This window comes from Juglans regia, chromosome 8 (genome assembly GCF_001411555.2).
Source record: "Juglans regia cultivar Chandler chromosome 8, Walnut 2.0, whole genome shotgun sequence".
Taxonomy (NCBI): domain Eukaryota; kingdom Viridiplantae; phylum Streptophyta; class Magnoliopsida; order Fagales; family Juglandaceae; genus Juglans; species Juglans regia.
Genome location: NC_049908.1, coordinates 7,261,345 through 7,287,796, shown reverse-complemented (window position 1 = coordinate 7,287,796; position 26,452 = coordinate 7,261,345). Strand labels below are relative to the sequence as shown.

General features: G+C 34.2%; 2 protein-coding genes across 2 annotated transcripts; one reads left to right on the top strand and one right to left on the bottom strand.

Moving 5' to 3' along the window:
- Positions 1-818: 818 nt before the first annotated feature.
- On the bottom strand, positions 819-5,657 carry LOC109014223 (probable cinnamyl alcohol dehydrogenase 6). The gene is made up of 6 exons (XM_018996587.2): positions 5,480-5,657; positions 5,216-5,329; positions 4,845-5,072; positions 2,369-2,657; positions 1,355-1,508; positions 819-1,246 (listed from the first exon to the last, which is right to left on the bottom strand). The coding sequence occupies exons 1-6, from the start codon at positions 5,572-5,574 to the stop codon at positions 1,041-1,043; spliced, it is 1,086 nt and encodes a 361-aa protein (XP_018852132.1). The 5' UTR covers positions 5,575-5,657; the 3' UTR covers positions 819-1,040.
- A 13,647-nt stretch (positions 5,658-19,304) lies between these two features.
- Positions 19,305-26,452, top strand: LOC109013957 (la-related protein 1C-like). The gene is made up of 6 exons (XM_018996235.2): positions 19,305-20,020; positions 20,398-20,965; positions 21,085-21,214; positions 21,333-21,423; positions 25,257-25,328; positions 25,546-26,452. Exons 1-6 carry the CDS (start codon positions 19,538-19,540, stop codon positions 25,831-25,833), a joined length of 1,632 nt encoding a protein of 543 aa, XP_018851780.1. The 5' UTR covers positions 19,305-19,537; the 3' UTR covers positions 25,834-26,452.

Below are 26,452 nucleotides of genomic sequence, written 5' to 3'. Positions count from 1 at the left end.
AGCCTTGTCTACCCTTTTTATTTCAAATAAGAATATATGTAAAGAGTAATGATAGATATAGTTATGAATTATATAAGCGACGTCTATTTTTTTTTAAAAAAGAGTATTGTTTATTATTAAAAAATTAATTTTTTTATATGAGACCCGTCATATTTGCTCACTTTTATTAAAAAGAGTACGCGATATTTACATATTCTATGACTGTAAATATCATTTCTCATATGATAAATAGAAAAGATCATAACTGATATGACACCTATTTTCTATTTTGACGTGGCAATTATGTATTGTATCCTCTTTTTTCGTCGATAAACTTGTTGAATTCTGACAGAGTTATTATATTAATAAGAATAAAACTATATGCAATCATGTATTATGTAAGTGTCGCACATTTTTTTTTAAAAAAAAATAGAGTTTACCATTTAAAAAATTATTTTTTTCATGTGGATATTATATTTACTCATTATTTTGAAAACAATTACTTAAAGTTTAAGTAACACATGACTGCAAATATAACTTTCCTTGTATTAAAATATGATTTCAACTCTGGCCTAATTTGTTTTCACAACTCATTTCAACTCATTATATCTAATCATTACAATATTTTCAAATTTTCACACAAAATAAAATACATAATTTAATTTTTTCAAAATCTCAAAATAAAAATAATATTAAAAAAATGTATTCTAACAATATTTTATTTAATTTTTAACTTTAATCTCAATTCATTTCATCTTATTTACAAAAACAAACAAATCCGATTAATTCTAAACTTTTTAAATCACAAATACCAGTACGTAGAAAGTACAAATCTAATATATCTGAAAAGTAATTTAGCCTTTATTATTTGAGGTTGAGATCGATCGAGAGAGTATTATTCATTTGGGACGTGCTTGAACTTTGAAACGTACACATGCTTGAGTCTTGACGGACTCGGCTACTCTATTATTATACAGAACAAGAACACAAGTAAACAGATCAGGAGATCATCATCAGCCAATGCCTCACAAGTCCTAGCTACTACGTTATACGTACCCTTTTTAAAGCTTATTAGATGAGTCAGTGGCAATGTCAATGACAAAACGATAGCGAACATCATTCTTAGAGAGGCGTTCCATCGCCTCGTTGATTCGGTCGGGTGTGATAAGTTCGATGTCGCACGTAATGTTTTGTTTCCCGCAAACATCCATCATCTCTTGTGTGTCTGCCATTCCTCCTATAACACTGCCCTTTACTGTTCTCTTTCCTGTAAAATAAATGCAAAGAGAATTTATTTATTTATTTGTATTTTGATCTATTACTTCTTGTGCATCACAACGAAGGCCAGGCCTTGAAAAATTAGCATAATTCTTACCAAAAAGCAAAGGAAAAGAAGGCATTTCGAAGGGTTTATCTGGTGCACCCACAAGTGCCAATGTCCCATTCACTTTGAGCAATTCCAAGATGGGACCCAGAGAGTGGTGTCCTGATACTGTATCTATAATAAAGTCTAGGGTCTTCCGAGCTTCCTGCACCAGACAATTGCAAAAAGTAGATAAGAGTCTGAGGATCCCTTCTTTCTTTTTTTCTTTCTTTTTTTTTCTTTCTTGAACTATTTAATTCACTCAGATCCGAAGGACAAATGCAATAATGAGTTCGAATAGCAGAAACCTAGATCCAACCAGCACTGACATCCCTTTTTTTTTTTTTTTTCAAGCAAAAGGGTAGGCGGGTTATGGTTCATGCTGCCGTCCAAAACCATATAAATAAATTATTTCAGCTGCAAAAATTCACATGCATAACAAGTAGTATGGAAGGATTCGTGAGATTGGGAGGTTTTGATAGTATGTTAAGATGAGATGAGATGGAATGAAAGTTAAAAGTTAAATAAAATATTATTTTTATTTTAAAATTTAAAAAAGTTGAATTATTTATTGTATTTTATATAAAAATTTAAAAAAATTATAATGATGATATAAGATGAGCTGAAAGTCTCTTAATTCAAACAGCCCGACTTCTTTACTTGGATTGAAATCATAATAAACACTTTGAATGTATCAATAAATAAAAAGGAGCATAAAAAGATTTCATAAAAAGTAAAATTATAACTTGACGTGATTTTATATAATATAATAGATCTTTTTTATAATAAGGTTAGTTTGGATTCAGAGATGAGATGAAATGGTTTTAGATGAAATATAAAAATTGATAAAAATATTATTAAAATATTATTTTTTAATATTATTATTATTTTTAAATTTAAAAAAGTTGAATTGAGATATTTCTCATAAATATAATGCATAGAAGCTGCTGCAGCATATTATACGTATAATTCAATCTAAATCTAAAAAATTCCAAGCAATTGCAGGGATGTATAAAACATTAAAACCTGCATTTGTTCGGCGCTGGTGCTCAGTATAAAGTTATCTGCGCCCAAACGCAGTTTAGCCTCTTTTTCCTTGGATGGAGAGGTGCTGATGACAGTGACATGGTGACCAAATGCTTTGCCAAATTTGACAGCCACATGTCCAAGGCCTCCCAGACCGACTATACCCATCTTTTTCCCCGGCGACGCCACCATATTATTTTCTTTCATGGGGCTGAATATGGTTATTCCGGCACATAGAAGCGGTGCTGCTGCGTCCATGGGCAGATTTCCCGGAATGTGCACCACATATCTTCATGCCAAATATTACAATATTTACGGATATGTCAATATAATTATTTACACACATATTGATATAGAATATTGTTGGTCAACATTTATTTCATCGTAAGATTAGATGCTTTATTCACAAAAAGATTCTACATAAAATTAGTAAACTTTTAAAATGACATGGTTTGATATAGTATATTAGATTGTAAAGTTAGCTACTTTTATTATAAAGCTAACGACGTATCATATTAATATAAGTCAGGCATATCAGTTTATAGAATTACTTTTATAAAATATTTTTGGGAATCGAACACTTCTCTCATCTTCAATATATTGGTGATCAGATCACGTGCATATAAAGAGATTATATTTTGCATCATGAATTACAATATATTTATATCCCTTGCTATCTAACTACCCTAATCTATATATAATTGATGTCCTAGATTACCCATGTTCTTGGTAATTGTATATATATGCCTCCTGAGTCAAACTTGACCATTAAAATTATGTGAAAGATTATATTAATGTTCATTAATGATCTTTAAGTTGAAATCTTAGCCAAGAGTACCATACTACAAGTTATCAAAAGTTGGCAGTTTAGAGTAACAATTGTCAACTTCAATAATTACAAGTCTAAGCAATATATATATATATATATATATATATATATATATATAAAATAAAGTTCAGAATTATAAAATATAGTTTATAAAAAAGAAATTGGTGGAAGCTGATGTGTACTTGAAGCACAAATGCATTTAAAAGTATGAAGAATATGTGCCTCATATGAGTATTTTATATGAAAACTGCTATATGTACAATTATATTACATAAAAATAAATTTATAAATTGATGTGATTTCACGTATTGATGTATTAAATCTATTTTATATTAAAAATAATTTTATAATTTGATGTACTGCATCAAGTCACGTTAATTTATGAATTTATTTTTATGTAATCTTCTTGTAGTTAAAATATTCCTCATTTTATATATGTTTTTAGTTGGATGCTAACTCCAAGTCCTCCCTAACCGTCATTTTCAGTCTAATATTAGAAAATGAAATATACCATCTTTTGCTCGTAGGCATGGAGGGAATCATGAATTGCGCATGCGAGGAAGTAGATAGGAAAGTTCGAGGATAGGTGTAAAATAATATATAACAATGTACAAAAGCTATATATTTCAAACTTCATTTCTCTGTGTAAACGCTAAAAACAAAATGAACAGACACCCACGAGTACTTCTTTTCCTTCAAGATCAAATTCTCGTCGATCGTAGTGCCCCTTGCGAAATTAAGATGACGTTTCAAGAGAAAGACAGAATAGGGTATCTTACGCTTTTTTATTATCCTTTTTTTTTTATTATTTAAGTTTGGACTATGACTTTCATACAAGAAAACACTATGCCTAGAAATCTTCAACCGAATTTTTTTTTTAACTTAATGATTAAGTAAATTTTTTTAAATGAATATGTGATTTTTTTATTTTTAAAAAATATCTAAATACTTTAAAAAAAATGGTGAAATAAAAAATAAAATAGAGAATTGTAGTGTTCGGTAAAGAATTTGAATAAAAATTCTCAGTGCACGTAACAACGTCTTTCATACAAAATATAAGGAACTTTATATATATATATATATATATATATATATATATATATATTGGCCTCTCCACCAATCCAATGATGTGACCTCACTTTCGGTTTCCTGTCGAATTTTTTTTTAAAAAAAAGAAGCATGGACCACTAAGAGGTGGTCCCGAGACATTATTTTGATTTTTTTTGTTTATTAATAATTAAGAAAATATATTTTAATAATGTTATATTTTTTTAAAAATATTTAAGGATATAAAAAATGTATGAACAAGATGCCAAATAGCTTATCGAGAGAATCTAGTGTAGCATTATCCTTTTTTTTTTTTTTTTTAAACACAACCAAGTGCTTCACGAATGGAAATGGTGGTACTCTAAAAAACGTTGGATGGAAGAGAGTAAGCTGGATCCCTACAAATCTCGGATTTTTCACATATGGTATGTTATATATATATATTTTTTAATTAATTAAATTATTCTATTCATAATTTATACATTATATATTTAATAAAAAATAAAAATAAAAAATTATGTGTGATACGTAATAGTTGATAAATAAAAATTTTCTATCTAATATATGTTACTCTTAATTTGGAGTAGTCGATGCACTTGCCTGTGATCTGCCACTAGCATTTTGGAGTAGCCACCATAAGTGATACTGCCATCCCAGAAGATGCCATTATATGAAAACTGCATCTGGTCGCAGTAGTTCTCCTGAGAGTTGATGCAAAACTCACACACCAAACACGACGCAGCCAAGCACCCTACCCCAACTCGATCTCCTTCCTTGAACCTCTTTACGTTGCTTCCCACCTTGGTGATCACACCTGTAATCTCATGCCTACCATAGCATACACGAGTAATTAAATAATAACCGCGTTAGGATTCTTCTACAAATTACAGAGAAATCGACGATCGCGAGCTAGAGGGTGGAGACTGGAGATAGATTTATAGATAGATAGATAGATGTTATGTCGACGTTACCCGGGGACGATAGGATACATGGTGATGCCCCAGTCATTCCGAGCTTGGTGGAGATCAGTGTGGCAAATGCCGCAGTACAATACCCGTATGGTCACATCGTTTATGCCGTTTTCTCTGCGTGCCAACAAATATTTAAGCCATATTCATATTGACGATACCTTGATTAATGATCAGCAATTAACGGAGAAAACAATATTGAGAAATAGTGAGAATATGTGGTTCATTTAAGGAAAATAAATTAAAGAATTCCTCGAGTTGTTATACCTTCGGGTGAAGATGTAAGGGGTGATCTTGCCGGAGGAATCGTGAGCTGCCCAGCCGGACACTTTTTGTGTGTGGTTTGGCGTAGTTTGAGCCATGACTGATGACAGAAAGAAAGGAGAGAGAGATACAGACACACGCACAGAGACGGGTTCGACACTTCGACTTCGACTTCAAAGTTTAAAGACTTTACGTGGGTCCGCTACTTAAAGAGGGTCGTTCGAGAAAAACGAAAGCTTTGGTTGTTGAAACGTCCTGTCTTACAGTCCACTCACGTTTGTTCATACAGTGTGTGAATGTTCGGATTCGAGAAATGATAAGATTCTAAAAAAATAAATAAAATGATACGTCACGTTAGATTGATGTATTATTTTATATTATAAAATTATTTTTATTATAAAATTTATTTTAATTTATAAATTTATTTTTATAAAATTTCTTTATAATTATAATATTTCTCTATTTATATTTTTAATACGTGGAAATTTTCTATATTTTATTTAAAAATAATAATTAAATTTAAAATTGACAAGAAAAATTATTTTCTCAACCACAAACCTAACTTTTCTTTTTTTAAAGAAGTGTGCTGAAATTAAATACGTTCAAATTGTCTGTATCTAATATTATTCTTGAGATTATAGTTGCTAATACAACTTAACATCTAAAAGCCTTAATTAATTCTTTTTCAGAAAAATAAAAGACTAAACCCAGCACAGACGCAAGCAAAATCCTGCTTCCTAGAAATTCATTCTTAGCCATCTTCTACCGAAGAATCTAGACGTAACTTGATATTAGTCTGAAAAAATATTATCTTCCCGTCAAACGAAATCTCCTGTTTCCTAGAAATTCTTAGCCATCTTCCACTGAATTATAATCTAAAAGATGACTTGATATTAATCTGAGAAAATAAATATCATTATTCAATGTCAAACTCATAAGTCATAATCATTGGTCGGTTATCTTTTACATGAAATCGTCATATTCATCTTGATAGATTTGGATAGCGAGATGAAAATTTTTTATTTTAAATAAAAGTTTAAAATATTATATTTTAATATTATTATTATTTTAAAATTTAAAAAAGTTGAATTATTTATTATATTTATATAAAAATTTAAATAATTATAATGATAAGATGAAATAAAAATTTTATGTCTCATTCCATTTGCTAAACTTACATCAACGGTGTCACTTCGATTTCGATCTATGCCTACGAGGGAGACATTTTTTATCATTTTCATTTATAATCTAAGGAGGCGTAAGGATGATATTTGACCCAAAAGTTAATTAAGAAAGAGTTAATACATTAATCATTCTTAAAAAAATCGAAGAATTATAAATAGTGCCACATCAATCTAATGATAAAAGATTATCAAGTAATGCTCCAAATCATATTCTTATCCGTTAGATGTATAGATGACATATAAGTATATTGTACAACTGACATTTAGTTACATCGTAACTAACTTTAGTTTGTCGGTTAGCGCGCAACTAGTATTTATATCTTGTTTAAATACAGTACTTAGATGACATTAAAATCACATAAGAAAGGATTTCTCATTTTCTCTCAGTTTCCTTTTAATTTTTCTGTAATATGATTTTTTGAGTTATTCTACTTTTATTTTACTATGTAGAATGTGACATTTTAATTACATTGGATAATTATTTTATTTTATTTTTACTTTAATTACCATTAGATCATTCTTTATATTTTTTTAAAAATATTTAAATGTTAATGTGTTATGTCGTATCATCATTGTAAAATAAAAGTAGTATAAGATTGCCTCATCGTAATGAAATAAAAGCAGCAGTACTACAAGGATACAGTTTGTAAAATCTTTCTATAACTTAATAAGCACTCTTAAACTAAACCAAGTACTGTGCGGCAGTAATCAAGGAGAAAACTCGCTTCTCCTCCTCGCTGTTCCTTTTTCTATCCTATTATTTCAGTATTTTAGATGTTTTCTATTTTTTTTTTTTCCTTCTGTATTTCCAGCTAGGTGTCAGAGTTATGGATCTCCACCCAAGTGATACAAGTGCGCCACCACTTGATTCAAAAGGTGTAGATTTTGTAGATTTACCACCTCTGTAAGGATTCAGGAAGCAGTAAGGAAATTCGAAAGAAGAGATTTGAGAAATTTTTTTAATATTCTTCTTGAATGATTGAATGAATTAGACTTTTATTATATATAAGCGAGTTCGCACACCAAATCATATACAAATGCTGACATGATTTTTTTATTAAAAAAAAATAAAAAAAGAAAAATTTTGAAAGAAAAAAAAAGATTATCTATCTCATCAAAATTATTTTTATTTTTAATTCGTACCGTTTTATTAAATAGATATCTTATATATTAATATTAATGCATAATTTGATACGTGAACTTACTTGCGAGAAATTTTTTCAATGAAGTTTAACTGTTTACAAATGGATGGATATATAAAGTACTCTGTACATCCTACCTCTTGAGCAAAAGGAAAATTCACAGCTCTGGACATAACAAACTTTACCACTAAAAACTATACACCTCATCAAACAGCTCAGCAAAGGACAAACAAACAAACAAACAGTAAAAATACATAAAAGCCTATGGCTAGCCTTCATCTTGTAAGCTGAGTCGAGGGCCATCTGTAAAATGACTTCATCACTAATTGAATCAGTAGACATCAGCTTATGATCATGGAGATCATGATCATCACCATCTTTTTCCAATAACCTCATCGAACAAAGTTCAGAACGAAACATCGTCTGAGCCACTCAAAGTCACGGTTTAGATTCTTAATTCATCTTAATTCATCTCACTATTATTTATTACTATTTATTAATTTTAACTCACAAATCTCACTATTATTCACAATTCATTTTATTACTATTCACAATTCATCTCAACTCATTTTCGAATTTAAACGAGATCGCACACCACTACATATCCACACATGAAAACAGTACACACATCACACCATTCAACTTATGGGCCTATAATCTTTAAAAGAAAAACCCTCATTTGCTGCCTCTCCACCACCGGCACGTGAGTCCCACGCGCTAGTACAATGTCATGCGCCATCGGTTAGCCACATGCAACCCTTTTGTTTGACTCTAAATATCCAATTATGTTCTCGCTTTTCTTAAATATGTGGTTTTACTCTTTTATCCTCATATTTCATGAAATATGAGGATAAAATAATAAGTTCACATATTTTTTAGTGATGTACAAAAATGTGAGACTTATGTATATAATTTATTGAGCATAAATATAATAGATGTGAACATCTTCAACAAATAGATCATAATAGTTATTTGCACTATCCTAATTGTAGCTGTTAATCACAACTTTTAAGCTATGTTGGGGTGTCAAATTTATCTCGACCTATCTTAAACTAATTATTGATGAGATTCATTATTTTTTTAATTTTTTATAAAAAATTAAACATATTTCATATATTCAAACACATATATTAACATATTTCTTATATTCAAACACATCTCAATAATATCTATAAAACATTACAATTCAAATATCAATTTAGATCACCTCAGCAGCACCCAAACGTACCCTTGGTCTACTAGTTAGACAACACAAAACTATTTAACGCGGTATCCTCTCCTGTAAATTTACCAAGGAACAAGGATAACAGATGAATATTATTGGTGCATTGTTTTTTTTTTCAACTGCTACAAGAATTATGTATAGGATGATGCTACAGCTCCCGTTGGGGGCTCTCGCTGGGAGCTTCTGCTGGAGGCCGGAGTTATAACATGTGTTTCTATGTGTTTTTTTTTTTAAGTTATTTTTTATATATATATTTTTAATATTTTTTAATAATTTTAAAATATAAAATAAATTTAAAACATCATTAAAAATATTTTCTTAATCAAAAAGTAAAAAAAAGAATTATTAAAAAATACTTTCTTAATTACGAAATAAAATAAAAAAAATCATAAAAAAATATTTTTTATTTTATTTTGTAATTAAGAAAATATTATTTAATAATATTATGATTTTTTTTTAAATATTTAAAATTATTAAAAAATTTTATATAAAAAAACTAAAAAATACACGTGATAAAATATACTAGAGCTCCAATGGAAGCTCCGGAACTCTAGTATTTTCCTTATATATAACGAGGCGTAGGGACATCCCCACCCACTTTTCTGCTATCTATATTATAATTAATTACCGCGCCAAACCAGCCATACTCAAAACATGATAAACGTGAAGTTTCATTAAAAATAAAAAAACATGATAAACGTATCCCACCACATAATTTTATAAAACTTTTAAATATTTAAAAAAATAATAAAATTTATAATATTATTAAAAAATATTTTCTTAATCACTACGTAAAAAAAAAAACTAAAAAAAAAAATTGGAGCGGGATGTCCCTACGCATTTATATATAATCTGCATCCTTCAAAATTTTGTTTGGGAAATAATTCAACAACAAGAACCATTCTCATGAGGGGCACTCAAATTAATATTTGGGTTTTGCTATAGGCATTTATTTTTTTTTGGGATTTTCTGTCTGAAACTTTAAATTAAGGTCCAACTAAATTAAAATTTAAGAGATTAAAATTAATACATTATTTGTCATTTTTAATTAACTTTTCATGAGCAAAATGAATAATTAAAAGATTGCAGACGCGAAAATTCTTTGTACCAACCATTTTATAATTTTGTACCCATATCCTAATTAAAAATCTAGGCAACTTTTAATTTAACATTAATCAACGAAATATCTTTTCCAAAAGTCAAACTTTCATTTTGATCTTTGACCGGCTCGCATGTTTTAAATTCATGCAATTATTAATATCCCATGTTTTAAGTCCCCATGTATAATGGACTCAGTCAGGAGAAAAAACTCATCCAATAAAAATAAAGGAAAGTAGTCTAAGATATGTCTATTATAAAAAAAATGTCTATTTTTCTAAGATACAATATTAAATTACGAGAAATCGAAACCTATAACATTTTCCAATGGTCTTATTATTTTAACCTGGTTGTACTAGCTCGTTACTAACATGGTAGTTGTTATATTGGTACATGACAAAGATGAGGTTGGTATTGGTAATCAAAGCTATTTTATTCTGATATCAACACAGAGAAGTCGGTTTGTTATTAATAATTGTTAGTTGCGAGATCTTTGTTTCCCCTCAACTTATTCGCCGTCATGCAGTATACTATTATCACGGGAAAATAAAAAAGTGGTTTGCTTTAAAAATATATATAAATCTCTCTCTTTTTTTTTTTTTGGATCAAGATGGATACTATATTAAAACTAAAACCAAATACAACAGAGTCTGGAATTCTTAATTATACAAGAGAAAAAGGTGGATCATTTCCACTATGAAAATTCAACAGAGAATGGGGTAATTGGATTAAAGGGATGTTGCCAAAAGCTTGCGTTGCCGCTGCCCATTGCGCCAAAGAATGCGCGCATCGATTCTTGGATCGATGAATTTTCCTAACTTTCCAAACAGTGAAAGAAAGGAGAAGATGTCTGATATCACTGATAATAGGGAACAGAGTCCAGTCCTGAACCACTGAAGGGTTAGAAATTGCTTCAATGGTAATTTTTGAGTCCCCTTCTAGTAAAATATTTTGAAGACCCTGTCTCTTTGCTTCGGAAATGGCCATCAATGCTGCTCTTGCTTCCCCAAGATTAGGACTCACACTGCAACTGAAATCTGTGGTTGCAAAAATGATTTCACCTGAATCATTCCAGTATATGGATGCTAAAATACTTCCTTGGTCTCTGATTGCCGCATCAAATCGAATCAAAAAGAAACCTGCATAGCTTTCTTCCATTCTCCCCATTTGATTATTCTCAATGATCCAAGCTGTAACATGTTGCTGAAAAATAGAATTCACAGACTCAAAAAATTCAAGAGGTGAAGGACAGTCCTGAATCTGATTGTGGACTTTTTTATTCCTGAGAAACCAAAGACAATCCATAGCTATGACAGCAAATAATTGGAAGGAATGATGATCTTCTTCTGGGATTCCAAGATTTTCCAAAGGATTAAGGATATTTTTTATCCAAATGGATACATGTTGGCTTGCAAAGGAGTTGATGTTAATGGGCCATTTTGAATGTCTCCATAGAATTCTTGAATAAAGACAGTTGAAGAGAAGATGAGAGATATCCTCCGGTTCAGTCTTGCAAAGAGGGCATATAATTTGATGTTCCTCTAAATGGATGACCCTGGAGATTTTTACTCTGGTAGGAAGAATATTGTGACTAATTTTCCAAAGGAAAAGCTTCAGCCTATCTTGGATCTTCATTTTCCATAAAGTCTTCCAATTACTGAACTGAATATTGGGGTTGGAATAATTATTCCTAGAGACAAGAGCTGCATAGGCTGACTTTACAGAAAAGATACCAGAAGCATGGTGAGTCCATATGATCTTGTCATGGACCTGATGATAATTATGGTTGGCCAGGGGAATTGTTTGAATTTCTCTAGAGGAACTTTTAGAAAAAAGAGTGTTAAGAAGAAGAACATTCCAGCGCCTTGGCTCCTCTAAGATAAGCTCAGAGACAATCATGTGAGAATCAGCATCGAGTTGATTATCCAGATTTGGTTCAGGTTTAGAACTAGGAATGAAGGGTATCCAGGGGTCAGACCACACTTTGGTAGAAATGCCATTATTGATTTGGAAGCAAATGCTGGAATAGAGGAAATCCCTTTGTTTGAGTAGACATTTCCAGAAACGAGAGTCATTAGACTTAGGAGAAACTTCCTGGAAAGAGTTAGTTCCTAAGTATTTATGAGAAATGACATTTTTCCAGAGGCTATTTGAATCATTGAGGAGGGACCAAGCCAATTTGGTAATCAAAGCAGAATTAAAAGAGTTCATATTTCTTAAACCAAGGCCACCCATTGACTTAGGCAAACAAATAGACTTCCAAGATTTGGGAGTATATTTCTTGCCATCACCATCATTAAAACCCCACCAAAATCTACTAAAAAGGGAATCCAGCTTTTTTTTCATAGCCTTAGGGATGAGGGATGAAGACATGACATAGGAAGTGATAGAGCTAGCAGTAGCTCTGATGAGAACAGTTCGAGCAGCTTGAGAGAGAAGTTTAGATTTCCAACCCTGAAGTTTTTTGTGGATCTTCTCCATTAGGTCACTTAGGAAACTTTTCCTGTCATTACCATTAGAAGTGGGGAGACCCAAATAAATTGATTTAGGTGGGGAAGTTCTGAAGTTGAAAAAAGCCTTGACATCATTAATAGCCTCCTGGGTTGTATTACGGCTGAAGTGGATAGATGATTTTCTTTCATTAATGTTTTGCCCAGACCACTGATTAAAAACATTAAGACATTCAGAAAAATTTTGAGCATTCATAGCAGTTGCTGAACCAAAGAGAAACAGATCATCTGCAAAAAGCAGATGAGAAATAAAAGGACCGCCTCTAGAAAGCTTGATACCCTTCAGGCTCTGGAGATGTTCTTTTTTTTCAATAAGTCTGGACAAAACCTCAGTACCCAGGATGAAGAGGAATGGAGAAAGGGGATCTCCTTGGCGTAATCCCCTAGAAGGATGGAAAAAACCTTGAGGGGAACCATTAATGATGATGGAGTAGGTTACCGTTGTAATACACTCACGAATCCAATGAATCCATTGTGGTCTGAAACCTGCATGTTTGAGTACTTCAAGAATAAAGTTCCACTCCATGGAATCGAAAGCTTTTGCCATATCAATCTTAATGGCCATTTGACCAATTCTACCCTTTCTTTTTTTCATGCTATGGAAGATTTCCTGGGCAAGAATGGTATTATCCTGAATAAGACGACCAGGGATGAAAGCAGATTGGCACGGAGAGATAATACTGGGGAGAATGGATTTTAATCTGTTTGCAAGAATTTTAGCAATGATTTTGTAGCAAACATTTGACAAGCTAATTGGTCTGAACTGGTTAATCTCATTTGGATTATCAACTTTTGGTATCAAGACAAGATTTGTGTGATTAAGTTCCTTTAACAATTTCCCATGTATAAAAAAATTTTGAACGGCCGCCACCAAATCAGATTTGATTGTTTCCCAAAAAATTTTGTAGAAAAGGCCCGTGAAACCATCCGGTCCGGGAGCCTTGGTGGGGGGAAATTTCTTAACCACAGAAGCTATTTCCTCTTCGTTTGGGATTTTACAAAGGAAATCATTATCTGAATCCGAAATTTTTGTAGGAAACAGATTACCAATGCTGTCAGACAAATCAGAATGGGAAGAGGAATAGATGGCTTGAAAATGTTCCTGGATCTTGATAGAAATTTCAGCTTGGTCAGTAGACCAACTATTACTACCAATCTTTAGACAATCAATGCTATTCCTTCTGCATCTGATAGCAGTGGAGGCATGAAAAAATTTTGTGTTGAGATCAGTAGAAATAAGCCAAGAATTTCTAGATTTTTGTCGCCACAATGATTCCTCTCTATGAAGCAGCTCATTAATGTTTTCCTTGAGGTCATTCTCCAAGGAGGAAGAGGAAGGTTGAAGATCATTTGCTTGAAGAGATAAAAGAGTGGATGACAGGTTCTTCAGATTGGATTGAATATGTCCAAAGATATGATAATTCCACTCCTTGAGAGTTGTTTTGGTAGTTTTGAGTTTTTTTGCGAGGATGAAAGAAGGGGTTCCAATAAAAAAAGAGCTCCAGGCCTCTTTGATAACTTTAAAAATAGAGGGATCTCGGATCCAAAATTCTTCAAATTTGAAGGATTTTGGAAGACTTTTCTTATTTGCTGTATCAAGGAGAATGGGAGCATGATCAGATGAAACACGAGCGAGGGTGGAAATAGTAGCTTGAGGGAACAAATGAATCCAAGAGGTATTAGCAATACTCCTATCAAGTCTTTCCTTAATATTATGGAGACCAGTTCTATTATTGGACCAAGTAAATTTCGGACCGGAATAACCAAGATCAACTAAACCCATGATTTCCATAAACAAAACAAGGTCTTTCGGTTTAGAAGATTGAGCATAAGGATTCCCACCCATTTTTTCAGATTGTGATATAATGGAGTTGAAATCACCCAAAGCCAAAGAAGGACCAGAAAATGATTTAATGATACCCGAAAGGAGATCCCAGAACAATTGTTTCTTTCTGTAGGAAGCAGGACAGTAGACTAAATTGAGAAGCCATGGCTGATGACACGGATCAGAATACACCAAAACAGAAATTATATTGCTAGATATATGAACAGTTTCTATATCAACACCGGGTCGATATAAAAGCAAAAGCCCTCCCCATTTACTAGTAGGAGGAGAATACACAAAATAAGCATAACCAAGTCTATTAACAATACTGACACAGTCATTAGAAGCTAGTAAACATTCTGAAAGGAAAATCATATCAGGGTTATGAACCCTAATATTTGCCCTAAGAGATCTGATGGCACGAGGTCGGGCGATGCCTCGGCAATTCCAAGCTTGAATTTTCATGGGTCCTCTGGTGGCAGTGAGGACCCTGCCACATCAGTCATTGGATTCATAGGGAAAAGATTCATGGTCTGAGATTGAAACTTGTTACCCGTGGCCTTGAGATGCTGAGTTTGATAAGGAGCATATATGATAATGGTGGATCTCCTCGTTGGGCCCTTTCTCTGAGTCCTATCAGTTCTTGTTTGCTGGGTTCCTTCTCCTTGAACTGGGACCATCCTTACAGCTGCAGGTCCATCTACTTCCTTTTGGTCATCTTCGATACTTTCAAGAGACATTCTAGTGGATTGCAGACATTTTTTTGGAGGATTTAAGAAGCTGCTCTTCTCTTCCAATTGAGATTTCCTCTTTCTCATAGTCTCAGTTTGGATAGGGACAGATGGTTGGGATTCTGCGACAGGGGAGAACATTTTGCTTTGGGGTAATTTTTGAAAAGGGGAAGGAGGTATATCAGATAAGTCTGGAAGATTTGGAGGATTGCTATGTGTCGGGGAGAAAATATTGGTTGGACTCAGCTGGATTGTATTTATGGCAAAACAGGCCCTTCCCGTGGGACTAACGAGGAGTGAGATATTATGGCTTGGGTTATGGGTTTCAGTTGGGTTATTTTGTTCTCTGAGCTGTGAGATAAACTGTCGAATAAAGGAATTGAGCTTGTGGTCGACAGATAGAGGCCCTTTGGATTCCTCGTTGACTAACAGATTGGAGGGTTCCTGAGGGCTTTTAGGCAAGGATAAGGGGACAGGGAGATTAAAGGAATTTCCTTCATCCTGCATTGGCTTGGAAGGAGACAGGGGGGACACGTGTAAGAAGGGAAACTGGGGGACAGGTTTTGTTGTCTGGAGATCAGAAGGAACTGAGTTGATGTTGAGAGAATGACGGCCATCCTTAATGAATTCTGGCTCATTTGTCTGTGGTCTCGGATCCGTGCCACGTGGTGACTGGATTAGCTTGCATGGTAATGTACACAATGCATCTGGCTGAACAGTGTCATCGTTTAGGGTATCTCCATCGAAACCTGATGTTGCCGAAAAAAGCTTGTTGATGCAGAACTCTTTCCTTTGTCCTTCCTCGGTATTGACAATAATGGCTTTCCCTTTTCCCAGATGTTCGACTTTTCTACTTTTTCTAGCAGGATCATTCGTACTTGAACAATCATGGGGCGGAGATTCTCTAATACGTACTGACGGGAGAGAGAAGGGGATTTTTTCCATTTGATCTGGCAGGTGAAAAGCCTGTGTGCACTGAATATTTTGATCCCTGTGTGATTCTTCCAGCCTAATTAGTCTTCGTGAGTCTTGAGCTTCTGCTCTCATCCATGATCCAAACAAGGGTTCTTCAACTGGGTTAATAAAAATATTGCAAGTCTGAAGAAGATGACCAAGCCGACCACACCCATAGCAAAACTCTGAGAGTCTTTCGTACTTAAAGCTAATCTTTGCTGGATGAGTGTTTGAACGTGGTAAGAAAAAACCTTCAAAGAGAGGTTTCTCAGTGTTAATCTCAACTCTAATCTTGAGAAATTGCTTAACTCCATTACTAGGAAGAAAAGCTTGGTCTATTTCAAGGAGATTTCCCATGACACTGCCTATTTTAACAGCATTATTTTCCGTCATCATTTCAAGGGGCAGCCCGTATATGTGTACCCAAAAAGCAGAATGGGTGAGGTCTATCTCAGACAGATTTAGTCCTGGGGGCCATTCTTTAAGCACCATATGGAAACCTTTAAAGTTCCAGGGTCGTTGGGAAAAGACTCTATTTTTCTCAGTTGAAGATGGAAAGGTGAAGAGGAAAATATTTGGACCCAGATCTTCGATAGTAAGGCCGTGAATAAAACTCCATACCCCTCGGATTATGGAGTGAAGCAAATGCTTATTCAACTTTTTTGTAGAAACCAGCTTACCAATCAGTGCATGACTTAGATCTTTGCTGCAGTTTCCATTTCAGGCACGAGAATAATATCGTCCCAAGTTAGAGCTCTGGTTCGGTTGATAAGTGATTCCATGCTTTCTTTGTCTTTTTCCGTTGACATTGCTAGATGGGTTAGAAAAAGGTTGAATGAGATGGGAGTGGTTGGTGGAATGGTTGGTGGGGAGATGGGAAGAGATGATGGGTTAGGTTGGAGCCATAAAGGCGGAAGAGACTACGGAGAGGAGAAAAGAACTCATCTTGGAGAGAGAGCAGTACACTGGGAAATCCTATTGTGAGCTATATAAATCTCTCTCTTATTATTATTGTTGATGTTATTATTATATATATATATATATATATATATTATAAAATAGATTAAAGAGAGTGACTAGAGATGATTTTCCTGTCAGAACGTGATCATAGTAGCAACCAACCTGCTAGTTGGGGAGTCGGACACAAGGAACTTAGACGGCGAGAATCGCATACACTCCTTACAAGTAGCCATAGCCTGACTTAGCCCCACAAGGACATCAATGATCTATGAGCCAATGTGTATTATTATACTATTTGTAATGTAATTTTTTTTTTCCTTTTTAAGAGAAAAACTGGGTACACGCAATTGATTAACAGTTTGGAGGTGAATACCAAATCTAATAGTTTTGGGACAATTGTAAATCGATTATTAATACTTAATAGTTTAGTTTAGTTGGATTTGACATTTGTGTATTTTTTCAAATAAAATAAATTCTACATACCACACTAGCATTTTACTTTCATCACAACATGTAAGATGTGACATATTTACCATCTCATCAAATTGTGAAATAAAATGTGTCACATTTATCACAATTCGATGAGGTGATAAATGTATCACATCTTACGTAATGAGATAAAAATAAAAAAAAAGTATGATATATAACATTAAGCTCACTCTAAATGAGAGAGAAATTTGGCATACAACTCTATAAATTAGCTGATTTTTCTAAATAATTGTGGTAAGCAAGAGACAAATTAACACCAATTTTATTGCTTACTTGACGCCCCAACCTACAGCTAGCACTTGATGAAATTGTGCATTCTTTACTCACGATAGCAGCCTAGCAGTAGAAGGCCTATCCAATTCGTGTTGTCGAGAACTTTATCGATCATTCTTATAAATATTTTTAGGCCTTGCTTTTATGGACTTAAATGGCCCATTACAGCCACTGTGATGGGCTTCGGACTCTTGCCTTTCCCTCCCAAATTTTCCATGTATATATACGACATCAAAATCCTCTACTCGCTGGCATAATCTTGGATTTTGAATTTGATTACAATTTGTTAAAGGCCAAATTCAATCGTAATTTTGCTATTTATCATTCTCACACATTATATATAATATTTATTTTTAATTATATTCTTCTTAAATTAATTAAAATTTTCTACTCATCATCTATACACTATAAATTTAATAAGAAAAAAAATAAAAATAAGTGTGACGTATGATGTGTGAGAATAATTAATAAATTTAAAAAAAAAATAAACATTCATTTAAAATATGCTTGGCGAATAAATGATAATGACAAAATTTAAGATAATAAATAATATTTGGTTTGGACTTTATTATACTCAATTTGTGTGCAATATGTATTTTTTTTTTTTTTTACAATTATATCGAACTAGCTGAGTTATTGAGTAGGCGCGAATTAAATGATTATATGTACAATTTATAATCATTTAGTAAAGGTTTATGCAACTTCCTAACATGAAACCAAACGCGAAGCTTAAATATGGTATAAAAATATCTGTATTTTAAGTAAGTTGTCAACAAACAAGCACTAAAGAGGTTCATAATTTAATGAACTATTAGCTTCAAAATGAACCATAAATTATGATTATAAAATGAAATTATAATAGTTTAATGATCATGTTTTAAAATGAGTTATAGTTTGAGAGGTCAAAATATAAATATAAATATATATATATTTATTTTTCAATCCAAATTATATCAAAATCAATAGAGGTGAAAATATAAACGTCAATAGTACTCAATTTACATTCTTTTAAGATAATGGTATGATAATTCAAATGAGAAAATTTTAATTTAACAGAATAATGCTATTTTTTCATTTGAAAGTTAGATGATATTTTTAAACGTGATTTATTAAAAAAACAAAATAACAAATATAGAGAGAATTTAAATTTTTACTCTTCTTCTTTTTATATTTTTCCTTTTAATTTGAATATATTTTTTTAAAATTTATTTAATAAGTCACCTAACACATATGGTGGTGTCACATCAATAGTCATCTGAAGATAAGTTTTTTTTATATAGGATTATATATATATATATATATAAAAAAAAAACAAAAAAATGAATAAATTTAAAACCCTATCTATATCTGTCTTATCCGAGGTAATATCGTAATTTAGGAAGGTAAGTAACAGAATCCAAATCGGAAAAGGAAAATGGTGTGATTCGAAAAATCACGAAAAGTTTGGGGGTTATCTCGTAAATCAGAATCAGGGTTCATGACAAAACCTACATCATAAGAAACACCAGAGAGGGAGAAATGGAGAACTTTGCCCCGCTTGCTCTCGCGCTCTATTTTTTCTCGTAGATTAGATTAGCCGCTTTCTCAATTAATATTTTGATATTTTAGACAAATTTTCTGTTGCTTATAAATAGCGATTTTTTGTAGTTCAACAAATTCTGAATTTTGGAATGGCTACGACAGCTGATTCTCCCTCTACAACTACGGTACCATCCGGACGGGCTGGCGAAAACATTAACAGTCCGCAATTCCGGCGTAAAAACCTACAGTCTCCGTGGACACAAGTTGTTCGGGGTGAAGTTATGGAGTCTCTCTCGGCTGTCCATTCTTCGCCTTCGTCTTCATCATTATCAACGGCTTCTCAACCGGAACAAACGCTGTTCTCCGATTGCTCTCCACCGAAGACGGATTCGCCGTCACCGCCGCCGCTGGATATCTGCTCAGCCGTTGAGGGTTCTGATGTCAATAACGGCAATGTAGCTCGGCAGACGAAGCTGGCTTGGAACAAACTCTCGAACGGCGTTCTCGAGGTTGGTTCCGTAATGGATGCGGCCTTTTGGCCAGCATTATCCGAGTCTACTAAGGCTTTACCTAAATCTTCGGTTGATTCATCTTCGAATATTGTCACCGATGCATCATTCTCCACTTCTCAGGTTTGATTTCAATGCTTTCACTCTAATTCTATATCTGGTTTCTAAGAACAAAGGGAATGCCGAGTATTATCTTGATCTTACGTTTGGTTCCATAATAGAATCTTGAATATCACGTTTAATGTGATTTTTTCTCCTTTTTACTTTTCTATTTTAGGGTTTCGATTAATGAAAAAACTTGCGCAGTTGTTGGGTGGTGTTTTAGGGTTTTCTGGAATTAAACAATGGAAGATATATCAGATTCAGAATTTCCTTTTTTTTTTGACCCTCTACATGTTCTTTGCAACTTGCTATTCTTCCTATATAAAGTTAATAATTATAAAAATAAATAATATAAGGCTCACCCTTATCGTTGTGCTTGACTTTGTGTGCTGTAACAGGGCCCTGTTATTCCGGAGTCACCCCAGAAACAAGCTACTAATAATGCAAATCCTAATTCTACCACAAACCACATATTTCCTGTTCGTCAAAGATCTATGAAGCGGGGTGGTGGTGGAAACAACAGGGGTGGGTCTACACATAGTGGCTTCACTCATCCTCCACCGTCACCACCACCGTTTCCTGTGTTCCGGATCGCTCCGAATGGTTATCCTAATATGGTACCAGGAGTGCCTGATCCTTCTCATAGAGAGTTTCCTTATAGGAGCAGTCATTGGGAAACCAGACCAGCTGGAGGATTTGTGTCTCCATCACATTCTGCGAATGATCATCGGAATACCTTCCGCAGGGGAAATTTTGGTCCCCACCAACGTGGAGATGGTACCTACCATAACAATCCTGGGGGCAGGCGCGATCATGATCGGGGGAATTATGGGAATGCCAGAGATGTTCACTTGCAGCCACATAGAGCTCCTCCAAGGGGCTTTGGAAGGCATCCACAACCTAATGCAGCTGCATTTGTTAACCCTCCTATGGTGAGACCCTTTGTCAACCCCATGGGTTTTCCTGGTAAGTTTTTTTTTTTTTTTTTTTGCTTGGAAAATCTACACGTTAGGAGTTTATTTTCTTTGTGATAATATCCATTTCTATGACGCAAACGTGAAGCTAATATTTCCATTATTTTTCAGAGTTTTACTATATACCTCCAGTGTCAATGGAGCCCTATAGGCCATTCATTCCTCATCCACTGCCATTGCTTATGCCTGAACCTCCGCCTTTGCCTGCTTTATTAGTTCACCAGATAAATTATTATTTCGGGTACTTTAACTTTGTCAGCCTTTCTTTATGGATGTTTATATCATATGAATCTATTTGTACTTTTTTAAAGCCTTTTGTGAAGTTAACTATTAATTCGCCCTTGATTTATTAAATACAGTGATAATAATTTGGTCACGGATGACTTTTTGAGGTCTCACATGGATGATCAGGGCTGGGTGCCAATTACTTTAATAGCAAGCTTTCCTCGTGTAAGTTTTCTTATGGTTAAGCAATCTTCTTTTTTAATACAGTGACTATGCTTTAGATCTATCTTATTTGTATCGATCAATTTTGCGTTATCCAGCATCTCACAAGGATATTAACCTTTTCCTAATAAATTATATAATTCAGTGGTAGTTGAGCATGTCAGCTATCAAATATGACTATAATCCAGCCAAGCTTAAAAATTAGCCTACCATTCTTCTGTGGTAGATTACTAGATTGTTGCGCAAGGGCTTAAAGGGCACCCTTAAAGCTTATTTATTAGTCCTCTCCTATTACTTCTGGTGTAAGGAGGTGCATTCAAGTATAGTGCTGTTGTTTATGATTTTGGTAACACAGAACAATAAACTCAACTACACTTGTTCACTCTAGGAGATCAGATCTCCCCTCTAGTTTTTTGTTGCATTCATTAGTTATGTTTGCCAAGCAAACGAGAACCTTTACTTGATATATTTAGTAAATTTCTTGGACTTACTATAGAGTAAGGACACGTTTGGATGTTGGATCTTGGACTTACACATCAAAACACACTTTTCAATTTCAAATCTTCAACTTTTTCATCTCAACATCCAAGCGAGACCTAAGACTCTGTTCTAGTTAGCTATGAAGCCCCTCCAATGTTGGTATAGAATGATGGTGCCAACCATTTCATGGCTGGAGAAGAAACATACTTCTCCAGAGTCTGGGCTATTTTTGTGAGGCGTGAAATTGCTGGTTGTGGGCTTTTATTTTGTCGATGAGCAATGCTATATACAGTCGTGGAATGCGCAAACGCCGTGCAGTCGTTTTGAAAAAGAATGGGGTCTACTATTAAAAAATTAATTTCCTTTCATGTGAGTTCCATATTTATTCACTTTTTTTGAAGCGACTGCATGGCGCTTGCACACTCACGACTGCAAGTATCATTTCTCTTTGTCAATAGGTGAATATCATCCAGTTTATGGATTCTGTAGGCAGTAGGCTTTGGAGCTTGTTCATGGTCAAGATGGGAGTTCTAATTGTATTAGGGAGAGTTAAGATCTAGAGCCTATATAAGTTTCCATTGCACTGAAATCATTCAGAGTTGAAGGATGCAATTGAGTACTTTGATTTATGTAAAGCTTGTGTGCCTAAGGTGCTTTCTTTTTTCTTCTGTTGGTCACTGTTCATTTCACTGATCACTAATACACAGCTCTGCTCACAATTCTTCAAATTCCTCTTTTTCGTTCTTCCTTTTTTTTTTTTTTCTTGTGCTTTTGTGATGAATCCTCAACTTTTGTCCTAGATATTTCGAAGCTTGAAACTTCAAATTTTTCCATATTGTAAGCCACCAAATGGACCTGTAAAACAAACTAAAAAATGTAAAATCTTGTTTTACACAAAATCCTCAATCTGTTTGCTTCAAGAAACAGTCATAATCATCCTCTATCCCTATCCTTTCAGAACATAAATTCAAATCCCAAATACATTGCTCCACTATAGCGCCCTAAGGAATGCCCAAGCCACATCTAGGCCTACACTTTAAAAGGTCTAGTTAATGATACAATTAGAGCTCCATTTGAACTAGTATAAAGGGCAGGAACAAAACCTCATTTCCAAGCAATGTGGGATTTGATACACCACCTACGTTTAGCACTTAGTATGGGGCATCAAAGTCTTCCCCCCGTAAATTCCCAACATTCTCGTCGGGCCAATCTGTTGTAGGTGGTATGGCTCAAGTCTCACATGTCTGGTTGAGATAGGCTCTGATACCATTTGTAATGCCCCAAGGAAGGCTTAAGCCACATCTAGTCCTATACTCCAAAAGGACTAGTCAATGATACAATTGAGCCCCATTGAAACTATTATAAAGAGCAAAAACTTCTCATTCCCAAGCAAAGTGGGATCTCATACACCACTTACCATTATGACTCAATATGGGATATTACATCTACATTGTCCGAGCCCTAAACCCTCAACTTTCAGCCCTAAAGGCCAGCAGGACAAAAAAATCCTCTCTATAAATCTGTTCTTTCATGGAAAGAGTACTTTTCCTCAACTGAAACCAACATATAGAATCAACTATTATGCTTGATGTGAAAACTAATCTCTTTTGCAGGTATTTTTGAGCCATTAAATTGCAATTTATCAAAGTAGTTATGATATATAGGAGCTTATAAATTAAGATTTTAGAAATTAATGTAAGTGGGAAAGTTAAGGAAGATAAAAGATAATTGCAACTCGGGAGAATAGTTGATACGTGCTACAGTGCATGTATAGCAGAAGATGTAAAAATAAAAAGATAATTTTTATGCTGCTAGTATATTCTAAAATACTCTTTTTTGGCTCCATGTTTTGCCCTAAATGATATGAATTGAAGAGGTTCAAATCCAGTTACTAAATCTTGCAATCAATACTTTCATCTGCAAGATAGAGCGTAAGATGAGTGAATGATGTGCCGTTAGTACATTATTAGGGAGGATAGTGATTGGGAGGTGAAACTTTTCACATCATTTTTTGACCGGCTATACTCCAATATGGTGAGTTGCAATGTTGTCGATAGAATGATGAGGGGCCCATTCAGAAAAGGATTTTTCGAAGTAAAGTCATCTTATAATTATTATGTGCGCATGATAGGTCCCTTTTCCATGGATACTTATTTGGAGAAAAAAAAGTTACCCATAGAGTGCATTTCTTCATTTTGACAATGCTTTTAGGAAGATTCTTAAATTGGATGATGTGAGGAAGTTACCCATAGAGTGCATTTCTTCATTTTGCCTTTGATCATGGGAAACTTTCCCTTGGCTGTGGGCCTGACTACTTCCTCACTCTTTCTTCAGATGCTCATGTGCTGGAAATAATGAAATATCTAGGCCATATGATCTGGTGTAATGGCCAACAGTAGAATGGGTGGCACTTTTTCATGCAGCAATTGTGGCTTGATCCAGTAATGTCCCCATACTCTTTTAGGAAGGGAAAACACACAGAAACAATCTGTTTTGTATGAGACTATTAAGAAACTGAGGACAACACGATGGAGATCTAAATATCTTGAAGAAATTTCTCTCTCTAGTGATGTCCTTGTTACATATTCACTTTGTGATATATGGTGTGCTTTGGACAAAGCAGTGGCCCAAATGTGTTGCAAACTAAAAATTATACCAATTAATACACTTTGGATCCATTGCCCCTTGTACTTGGGCTATTATGCAATTTATGCCTATTTATATCAATGAAATCCATGTTTTGCTGCTAAAAAAAAATGAACTATCTTGAACTAGAATCTTAAGAAATTTGTGAACTCTACTTTATGGTTGATTATGTTGATTATTAAAACTGTGTTGTCTAAACTTATTGTGAGACTATTTAATGGTGGATGCTGCAATAGTTGATATGAAATCCTCTTCATGTGGATTAGTGTTTTTGTACTAGATCTGGCTGTAGATACCTTTTATACTTTAAAATTAAATGTTGACATTATGGAGTCAATCCCATAACTAGTTCTCTTCCAAGATCCCAACTTATGTGGACTTCAGGTAATGATTGCACTTTGTCAGGCCATATGGGACTCAAGAGTGGGCAACTTCATTTTATTTTCCCTCTATTCTTTAAAATTTGCAGGCCCTCAGTCTGAATTCAACACAGTATTGAAAATAACTAAGATCTCCTTAGGCAGGACATCAACAAGCAAAGTGTTTATTACTCAGGAGTGGCATAGTATCTGCAATTTGCTTTCTATATATTACATGTATCTTGCCTCCTGTTTCCATTTGAATCCAACTTTGTTCCAAGCTTTGGCCTTTCATTTATTTCCCCAGTATTGAATATCCTTGCTGATCAATTTTACTTTATGGCTCTGCAGGTTAAGAAGTTGTCAACCAATATCAAGTACATATTGGATTCCTTGAAAGCATCGACCATTGTGGAAGTACAGGTAAATTTCCTTGCTCATTGTAAAACTGAATTCTTTTGACCGTCTTCTGCTTTCTCATATTGGATTTGTATGTTTTGCAATCTGATATTTTAATCATATTTTTGCATTCGGTTGGATACTACATAGCACTGTAGCATTATGGAAACAACAAGCAATATGCTGCCAAATAATAATTGTTTTGTATGGCTGGTCTGAATCTGTTTTGAAATTGCTGCAGGATGACAAGGTGAGGAAGCGTAACGATTGGAAGAAATGGATACCAGCTTCTGCTCTACTTCCCTCTGATTCAGGCTCTGTTTCTCCGAATAACTCAAGTCATGATAGGCTGGTAACTTCATTTCAGAAGATCACAGTGGAGGAAGTCGATACGAATCAAAGTGGTGTGATAGTTAAGGCAGACCCAATCTCTGAACCTGTTACAGGAAGATGTTTAACCGAGTCAACTGGAGAGTCACAAATCCCTAATGGGGAGGTTACCCAAAACACCTACAGAGAACGGAACTGATCAATATATGCCCCCAAAGAAATTCAAGCACACTCGCGGCAAGTCAGTGCACTTCTATGTTTTGGAGGGTTTCTGGGGGAAATTGGGAAGCGAGGCTTCTGTTGGAGGTGTGGGATCTTTTCTTTTGTTTACTCAGTCACAGACTGGTTTCGGCAATATTTTGATGAGGCTGATAGAAGATACAGAATAAAATTATCTATAAATTATTGGCTAAAGATAAAAGAATGAAAAGAGAGTGAGACAGTACGTAGACGATTGGTTCAGGCTGAACCGCTGAAGTTCTCGGGTTGTATAGCTTGGTTTTGGTGTGGATGTCTGTCTGTCTGTCTGTCTTTTGGATTTATGATGCTATCCGGTGGTGTGGGTGGGTAAGACACTCGAGAGGGCAAAACTAGAGGTGTTTCCCAGTAAGCGTGCTCTGGGTCCTGGTTAACTTCCTTGTCTAGGGGAAACAGAGAAGATGGGATGTGAATTGCCGTGCCTTGGTGTGCTCGATGGCCAGAAAACGGTCGGCGAGACTTTGTTTGAATGCCTCCTATTTGTACTTCCCCAGACTTCAATAATTTTTATCTTTCATTTTCAAAATTTATTATTTCTCGGAAAGTATATCGTTCCATTA

Coding starts and splice junctions, on each gene's coding strand:
- LOC109013957 (XM_018996235.2), top strand. CDS start 19,538: ATGGCTACGACAGCTGATTCTCCCTCTACAACTACGGTACCATCCGGA. Junction 21,424..25,256: donor TAATAGCAAGCTTTCCTCGT/GTAAGTTTTCTT, acceptor ATGGCTCTGCAG/GTTAAGAAGTTGTCAACCAA. Junction 25,329..25,545: donor CGACCATTGTGGAAGTACAG/GTAAATTTCCTT, acceptor AAATTGCTGCAG/GATGACAAGGTGAGGAAGCG.
- LOC109014223 (XM_018996587.2), bottom strand. CDS start 5,574: ATGGCTCAAACTACGCCAAACCACACACAAAAAGTGTCCGGCTGGGCA. Junction 5,073..5,215: donor ATGTATCCTATCGTCCCCGG/GTAACGTCGACA, acceptor ATGCTATGGTAG/GCATGAGATTACAGGTGTGA. Junction 1,247..1,354: donor TTCTTTTCCTTTGCTTTTTG/GTAAGAATTATG, acceptor TTTATTTTACAG/GAAAGAGAACAGTAAAGGGC.